The sequence below is a fragment of the Euprymna scolopes genome, chromosome 6 (genome assembly GCF_053919585.1).
Source record: "Euprymna scolopes isolate OS-2025 chromosome 6, ASM5391958v1, whole genome shotgun sequence".
Taxonomy (NCBI): Eukaryota; Metazoa; Mollusca; class Cephalopoda; order Sepiida; family Sepiolidae; genus Euprymna; species Euprymna scolopes.
Window position 1 is genome coordinate 64,894,037 of NC_136487.1, and position 9,870 is coordinate 64,903,906.

A 9,870-nucleotide genomic window follows, 5' to 3' on the forward strand; every position below is an offset into this window, starting at 1 on the left:
TCATTCTCTAATATCAGATGTCTACGTTCCAACCTTCCAAAGAGTGAAACTCAATTACAGTCGACTAAACCAGCCTTACTGATCCTGTGCGAAACTGGCATTGAACCGACTGTTTCCCTAGATGAGTTCGCGATAACCCGATATTCAAATTTGACATCAAAATATGACCCCCAAAATCTTCATCGACATAGAATATGTGACTACATTAGAGATGGCTTTCCATGTGGTAAGGACATCTCCAGAGAAGATAATAATTTACCCTACATGTGTTTCAGAGTAGCACTTCATCACATCACTGCATTCATATTTGCTCTCTATCGACCCCATAACAACGGAGTTACTATCATTGAAAGAATCTCTGAAACAAAATTGCCACATTCTGTCTACTCATCCCTCGGCTAACATTCACGTCTGCAGAGACTTCAATGTTCACAACATTGAATGGCTAATCCACTCAAACAAGACGGATGATGAGAGGAGATACTGTCATGATTTCTCAATTGCCTATAACCTAACGCAAATTGTTCACGAACCCACCCGTATGTCTAACTCCAACAGACAATATGTAAGTCTCCTTGATCTGTTTCTTAAAAATTGCCCCGACATGTGCTCATCCTCCGTTCTGCCTCCATTAGGATCTTCCGCTCATTCAGTTGTATCGGTTAAGATAAAAAAAAAAAAATGCAATCAGTCCTCTGATGTACTTTTCCATCGTATTGTATTGATACTCTATGGCTGACTGGGATGACCTCCAGACATTCATATCAAATATACCTCTGCACTCCATATTCAAAAAGAATATGTCCTCTATAGTATCACACCTGACTGAATATTCAATTTTCATATAAGAGCCAGGTGCGCCCTACAATGGTGTACTGTTGCCACATTTGGATAGGAGCTGCTCAACACACTCTATTCTGCCCTGATAGAGTTCAAAACCGGCTTCGTAACCTAATAAATGATGACTTTTTCTTCCCTACAACCTCTTTCCTAGAGACGTCGCGAGCTTGTCTCTGCTCCAATATATAATTTCATAAGTGTTTGTCTGAACTCCAATCCATGGTCCCCCTTTGCCAACTTTCACAAAAGACACTCGACTAGCTAAAACCACTATGAATGATTTTCCCCACTCTCTATCTGTGCCTAAATGAAAACGCAGATTTTATGAACAAAGCTTATTTCCCAGAACTGTCCGCTTTTGGAGCATGCTTCCCAGCTAAATACAACATGGTAGCCTTCAAATCTAATGTAAACAAGTTTCTAAGTCGTCCTCATAAATAAACAAATTCTACATCATTAACGATTACTTCACTATCATATATATATATATATATATATATATATATAACGATTACTTCACTATATATATGTGTGTGTGTGTGTGTGTGTGTGTGTAACGATTGCTTCACTATATATACATATATGCATATATGCATGTGTGTGTATATATGTATATGCATATATATATATATATATATATATATATATATATAAATTCAAATCATCTTTGCTTCCTTCCTTGCTTGCTTGCTTTACTTTAGACCGTCCTTCCGGTTTCGGTTTAAGAGTCCGGCTTAGGATCTCCGTTTTCGCGCAAAATATATATAAATAAAATAATATATAAAAGTATATATATACATATATATATATATATATATATATATATATATATATATATATATATTTATATCGTTAATATATATATATACATATATATATTTTTTTTATCTGTTAATATATACATATATATACAATACATATATATGTATAACGATAAGACAGAAAAGGTACTGCTGCATTTAATAACCCACGCAGAAATAATCACGTTGTATATTTCTTCTTTTCTTTTTTTTTTCTTTTTTTATTTATTTCATCTTTATAAAGGATTTTTCATTTAATCTAAAGGCAATGATGTTAAAACCTATATTATCCAATGTAGTCCGTATTGCTTTCACTGGTCGCAGGCTTGTTTCCGTGCGCGCGTGCATTCAAATTTTTGCGCGTGTGTGCATTGAATATTTTACGTGCGAGCACGGAATTGTGTATTGTTTTCACTGGTCGCAACGTTTCTTTCGCACGCGCGGGCATTCGCTTTTTGCGCGTTTATACATTAATTCTGTATACTCACTTGCACTCTTATGCATTAATCTGTATACTTACTATTCCATAGCTAGCTATTACATATACTGACCCAACAGATCACCAGTAGTGTATATATATATATATATATATATATATATATATATATATATATATATATATATATATATATATAAGGTGTGGTGCGATTTTGATTTGAAAAGAATTTTCTTATTTTCTTATTTTCGAGCGAACCATATTTATGTGTATGTGTGTACGTATGTATGTATGTAATATTACAGATCTTTGTGCTAAATGTATCTCTAATGTTTAATGAGAAAAGAATATTTCACCAGGACTGTTAAATCATCAGTATATATATATATATATATATATATATATATATATATATATATATATATATATATATATATATATATATATGTGTATATATATGTATATATATATGTATATGTATATGTATATATACAGGGTGACCCAAAACAAACAAAAAACATAGAAGGTATATCTAGAACATATGCTGTAGAACGGAGAAAAAAAAGGCCAAAGACCCTAGTGGTTTGATATGACTTTTTGAATATAATAAACTAGTTATGACCAAAGTTTCATTTCAGTCGGACAAAACACTAAAAAAACAGGGCCTAATTAGATTTGGACCCGTTTTTTTTGGTCACCCTGTATGCATGTGTGTGTATCGGTGTATCCATGCATATATATATCCATGTATATATGTTATATATATATATATATCATAAATATATATCCATGTATATATACACATATATATATATCCATGTAGATATATATCCATATTTATCCATATGTACCCATGTATATTATATATACATATATATACATATGTATATACATATGTATATACATATATATCAATATATATATATACACATATATTAATATTATTAATATATATATTATATACATATATTTATATGTATATATATATCCATGTGTATGTACATATATATCCGTATATAATATATATATATATATATATATATATATATATATATATATATATATATATCTACGTAGATATATCCATATTATATATATATATACATATGTATACGTTCATATTCATATATATATTTATTTATATCCATATATATATGGATATATATATTTATATACGTTTATATGTGTGTCTATATATATCCATATGTATATATATATCCATATGTATATATATCCATATGTATATATATCCATATATATATATATATCCATATTTATATATATATATATCCATATGTATATATATCCACATATATATATATGTACATAAATATTTTTATCTGTTAATATATACATATATATATATATATACAATACATATATGTATCCATTTATATATAGCCATTTGTATGCATATATCCATAAATATATATTTTTTAAATATGTATACATAATGAGAAGTATATATATATATATATATATATATGAGATATATATATATATATATATATATATATATATATATGTATGTATATATAGTAAGTTATGATTATATATTTATGAAAATTTTCTTTTTATTCAGATTCACTCAAATTTGGCTACCAGTACAAGCCGACAAGTCGAGGGCTTTCGAAATGCCGTCGACTATTTCCTCAGTGCAGGTAAGGTTAATAAAAACAAGTTGCGTTTATTTTATTTTTATCCAATTATTTATTATATTGTTACGACCATTTGCATTCTATTACTTCTGACTATTGTTCTCATCATTAAAAAATTTTTTGCGACTTTTTTTTCTTACCGTATAATTATCTCGCAGAAATCATGCGTTGATTACACGCCTAAATAGTAATAGTCGCCGTGCCCGCCATTATGTTTATCCGTCACTATTCTCTTGTAATATTGGAAGCAGTCGCCTATCTCTATCGTTCTAATAACGAATTAGCTATATTTATATTATTCGTAATCGAAATAGGAGAATAACAACAAATTCGAACTGTGCTTTTATTCTTCGGGGTTTATTTCCTCTTCATTCTATAATCATACGGCCCTTTCTCGTAGAGGGAAAAGTGTCTGGAGCACATCGACAAATAAGTTAGTTTTAACTGATTCTGCCATGTCGACAACGTCACTTCCTTTAACACGTTAACTTAAATTCTGATCTTAATTCCGAGTGAAACTTTCCTCTTTTTACTTAATCAAACATGGACCACTAGACATATTATTGCATTTATTCATGTGCTCTATTTATCTCCGGTAATGCTTTTCCTTTTTTCAATGTTGTTGATAAAATGTGTACTGTGTAAGGTGTTAGTTTTAAGTGCTTCCCTTTGAAACATCATCCTGCGCAATAAAGAAATAATCAGCAGCAATGAATATTGATAAAAATATGTAAAAATAAAAATTCTTTATATATTCATCAATGCTTCGTCTTTATTTGTGGCTTACTCGGAATTATTGATTTTAAGAAATAAAATGTAATATTTGAAAACATTTTGTGCTTTTCTAATATGAAAAGGAGAGTTTTATTCTTTTTCGAACGAAACCTCGTAGCTGTTAGAATTCAAAATATGTAATGCGTACGTGCCATAAAATGATTGATTTTGTGTGTGTGTGTGTGTGTGTGTGTGTGTGTGTGTGTGTGTGTGTGTGTGTGTGTGTGTGTGTGTGTGTGTGTGTGTGTGTGTGTGTGTGTGTGTGTGCGTCAAACGACACAGGATAGTTAGAATTCAAAAGGTGTGGTACGATTTTGATTTGAAAAGAATTCTTTTTTTCTTCTTATTTTCGAGCGAACCATAGTCATTAGAATTCAAAATATTTGATGCCTTTATAGAATAGAATAAGTGGGTTTTTTTTGTTGTTATTTTGTTTTAATTTTATTATCGATATAATTATTTTAATAAAATAGCTAACATGGAGCTAAATTCAAATGCTGTTCTATTAATATAAGTTTCCTGATTAAATGGGGATAAATTGTAAAAACGCTTACATTGTTTGTTTCGGAGTTTATAATGAGTGCTGAATCAAAAAGTCTTCGCTGAGATTTAATTATGTGTATGTATGTATGTATGTATGTATGTATGTATGTATGTATGTATGTATGTATGTATGTAATATTACAGATCTTTGTGCTAAATTTATCTGTAATGTTTAATGAGAAGAGAATATTTCACCAGGACTGTTAAAAAATCAGTTGACATAAAATTTCCCATTCTTATTCATTTTTGCAGGTATGGAGACGATGGAGGAGCAAAAGAAGTTCTTGTACGACACAAAAGAATATTGCATAAAACTTCTCTCGTATTTCTCCGTTGATATGAACGGCCAGGTAAGAATCTTTTTACTCTGATTTAGTTTCATGCAAAAAGACAAAGAGAAAATTAGGATACCTTGGATTTGGATGAAAATGTACCAATATGTATTATTAATTAATATTCCCTACGCCTCACTTTTTTAGGTATTTTAAAATATGGGGGGGGGGCATAATATGGGCGCAAACTCACATTTGTAAATTCAAATATTTCAGATTTGCATTAAATTAAATCGATAGATATTATACACCAATTAAACAGTCTTTGAATTTCAATTTCCTTTTTAGACTTCTTAAGCGTAAATCATAGATTTTAAATATTTTCTAGAGTCAAAATAATGGATGGATTTTGATCAAAATTTGAATAAAATTCTAAATCTTAGGAAAGGTACGTAAAATTGGTGCAAAATTGTTCTGTTCGGAGGATACACTTTACCCACCCTGGCACGGGTATTCTTTTAATACATATAAAGATATATATATATATATATATATATATATATATATATATATATATATATATATGTGTGTGTGTGTGTGTGTGTGTGTGTGTGTGTGTGTGTGTTTGAGGTGTTTAAAAGTTGGAACTAATGAAGACAACGAGGTTGTTAAATAGTGCTCAATAAAAAGAGCAAAATATTTTTATTATTTGGGGTAAACAGTTACATATTGTCGCTACAAATAGCTATCTGTTTCAGTCAAAGAGACCTGGCGACCTGGAACCTCTCGACGCCAAAAAGATTTCTTCTTTTTTTTTTTTTTTTTACTAAATATACCTCTTAATATATATGTGTGTATATGTGTAAATTCTTCAAGTTTTATTATATATATATATATATATATATTTCGTATTTATAATAATACCTTTTATTCATCTTATTAAATTTACCTCCTGAAATTTATTTTCTCCGTTTATTCCTTATTGTATATTATTATCAATTTAAATTGATTTGTGTTAAAACTGCAATATCATTGGAATATGCTTGTTTATCTGTCTACGAGTAAATATTCCGCTCTGTTGTATGTACGCTAGTTATTTGATCCAAGGGAGATCATTCAAATATACTTTCCTAATATATCTTTTACTTAGTTATTCCACTTTATTTATTTCGCATATATTAATATTTGCTGGTTAATTTGTGGACTGTTTTATGTTACTATATTTATGTATTTATGTATATATATTTACATGTATATATGAATATTCTTCAGACGTGATTTGCCTCTGTCCTGATTTTTTTAAAAGGTGATGTTAACTATTAAGATATCTATGCTCGAATTTTCCAGGGATCGATCCAACAATTTTTCCTCATGTGGTCGCAGTTTCTCCACGAATGCAAACATTACTGGAAAATCTCCCACCAACGTTTGGCAGAGGAGCGCTTTCGAAAAGGATTGAACCAGAAAATCAAAATGGTAAGTCCTCCTTCTGGATAATGATTATAATGCTTTCAATAATCAACTCGACGAAATGTTGCATCCCTCTGCCTGTTCTACAAGTACTTTAACGGTGAATGCTCCAACGAACTGCAAGCACTTGTACCCCCCTCGACGTAAAAAACCCCGACAAACCCGACAAACAGCTAAATTCCACCCCTTCACAGTAGAGATCCCTAGATGTAAGAGAGCTTTCTACTCCAGTAGTTTCTTCTCCAGAACCGCTAGACTTTGGAATTCCCTTCCGGGTCCCTGCTTCTCCAACTGTACTGACATGCAGAAGTTCAAGAAGTGAACTGACATCTTGCTGCCCAACTCCCTACATAGTAACCCTGTAGCTTATGTCCCTGATAGTAGCCCCTACATTAAAGTGGCAATGTGCCTTGTTTGGGGTGAAAATGTAATAAAAGAAGATAAAGTTCTATTAACGATTACTATGCTACTATCCCAATCGCTATCGTACTCACATTAGTCCTTATCCTCGAGAAGCCCCCGGACTTTGATATCTTGATAAGTGGTAACCCCTTTGTAAAAATATAATGTAATATGATCTACGCACACACAAACACACACACACACACACACACACACATATATATATATATATATATATATATATATACATATTATTTTTAATATGTAATCTAAGACACGCATGTTCCGAGGTACCTACCTCTCTTCAGCGTAGCATGACTGTTTCTTGGAATTGAACCCCGTACCATTTGAATTACACAATATCTCATCTCTGACGCAATCCTTTACCTGCATGGAAGTCAAATACGTCCTAAAATAAACTACTGTTTCCACCTCTGGTATGTGTATGGGAGGTCGTTCAGAACAGCTTTTCCTGCTTCGACACATTGCAAAATCCACTTCGAAATCTAGTGAGAGATGTTCTCTTTTCTTCTCTACAGTCACTTTCTCACAAATGAAAGATTTCTCGTCTTTCACTACTCTATCTTTTTTATGTCATAATGTTCATGGTAGGTACTAGGCTGAGCTACAATATTTATGGTTTCTTTCTTGTAAAAATTCCACGCACACAAAATTCGTCTAGCTACAACAACTGTCAATAATTTCTGTTTATTCCTTTGTGTACCTAAAAGTAATTAGATTTTCCATGGAAAAGATTCTTTTTTTCTAATTACCTATCTGTGGAACACAGTATCCGAGGGATGCTTCCCACCTTACTAGGACATAGTCGATTTTAAGTATAATCTAAACAAATTCTTGTTTAGCCGTTCTCTTAAATAATAACATTTTGCCTAATTTCAGCAATCTTTACCGATTATTATGGTGTTATCTCATCGTCTACGTCACAAACTAATTTATCCTTATCTTCCAGTGACTTCTGGGCTTCGATAACTGACGTCTCTTTAGTAAAATAAACACTTGATGTCAATATTTCGAAGGTGTCCAACCAGCTGAAGAAATTTTGTAAAGTGAAGAGGTTTGGTGAAAGGGTTCCACATAAGTTCACTGAATGTTTTTGTACATTTTCCGAACGGAATATTTCCCAAAAGTTTGAAGCCATTCCAAACAATCTGAGAGTAAAAACAGGAACTTACATGAATGAAAATTAAAACAATTCCAATCCCTTAATGAAATACTATTTTTTTACATTGTTTTATTTTTTCATTATAGTACTATTTATTATTATTATTATTATTAGTAGTAGTAGTAGTAGTAGTAGTAGTAGTAGTAGTAGTAGTAGTTCTTTGGTGTAGTTTAGTGTTTAGTCGTCCTGCAGTTTATTAATGAGTCCGTCCTGGGACGAGTACTCTTGTAATACGACGCCACTACCCTACCCAACAACATTACTAACCGCAACGTTGTTTTCATGGCCCCTTCCTCCTTCGTCTTCTCTTCTGCGGTGTTGTCGTCTCTCACATTAGCAGCTGCTGAGATGATAATAGGGGCGCACACGTGTTTACAAGCACAAAGAACACAAACGCCGACACATTCTGCAAATATCAGTTGCACTCTGGATGTGTGTGTGTGACACCATCGATCCTCTATATGCTAAGGTCCACATCTACATCTATTGTCGTTGTTGTGCTCGTCAGCTGATGTCAGCTTATGTTGACCTGCTCCGAGTCACAACTTGCATGAACCGTATCTACCTGGAAACTACCTCAACCCTCTTTAACTATAACTGTCGTCAACCGTCACAAACCCTAGACTGTCCACAAATGTTCCCAACTGTTACAAATTGTCGCAAAACTCATCTTCCACTGTTCGGTCTTTTGTGCCCGTTACTGTCACACTTTGATTAACCATCCTATTTCAGTTCCCTTTGTGTGCGACGATGAAAAACTAACTCTCTATTGTTCTACTGATAAACTTATTTCCTTTTTTTATATTTTCTTCTTTTTGTTTTACTTCTTAACATTTGGGAGTGGGGACATCGATGATAACACTAATATTATACAATGGACTGCATCTTCTTTTTTCTTTCTTTTCTTCTTTTTTCAGATGAATATCAACACCATAGAAAAATTTACCATTCCTACCAGCTGCTCTGACCTTCCTCAAAGACAAAGAAAGCAGAAATTGCCAACTGAAAAACAACATCCACCACCTCCCATCAGCATCAGTCACAAGAAATGGGAGGGCGAAAGCAGTGAAGACCTTCGCTTCCACCCTACAGGAAGCGTCGCACCTCACAGTCATCACAACGGATGTAGTGGCAATGATAGCAGCGGTCATTTCCACAACCACCACCACCATCCATCGTCGTCGTCGAACCAATTGAACGGACACCAAATAAAACCTTACAAGAGCCGAGAGGATCTGCACGACTTCCAGGCCCAACAGTCACCGAAACCTCTCACCTCTCGACCGCCGAATACATCAGATATTCACAAACCGAAGCCGCTTAACCCCATGCCGAACAGTCACGAGGGTAGTCCTCTACTCGGACTGTGTCACAAACCAATCAACAACGTTGCTGCCCACAATTATATGAACCAGAGTCCGCTTGCCGTTCGAGCGACCAGCTCTCCGATAGTCGCAAGCTCGGGGACGACCACCAATACTATGGAAGTCGC

At 32.9% G+C, this 9,870-nt stretch overlaps 1 protein-coding gene across 3 annotated transcripts in view; it reads left to right on the plus strand.

The window, feature by feature from the left end:
• LOC145277665 (uncharacterized) overlaps positions 1–9,870 on the plus strand; it is a 399,006-nt gene that overhangs the window by 386,872 nt on the left and 2,264 nt on the right. For all 3 annotated transcript variants that reach the window (XM_080129328.1, XM_080129327.1, XM_080129326.1), the window contains exons 15-18: positions 3,659–3,737; positions 5,304–5,401; positions 6,671–6,799; positions 9,296–9,870. The exon at positions 9,296–9,870 is cut by the window's right edge. In XM_080129328.1, coding sequence (XP_079985454.1) covers positions 3,659–3,737; positions 5,304–5,401; positions 6,671–6,799; positions 9,296–9,870 — 881 coding nt within the window. The remainder of the gene's footprint in view (positions 1–3,658; positions 3,738–5,303; positions 5,402–6,670; positions 6,800–9,295) is intronic.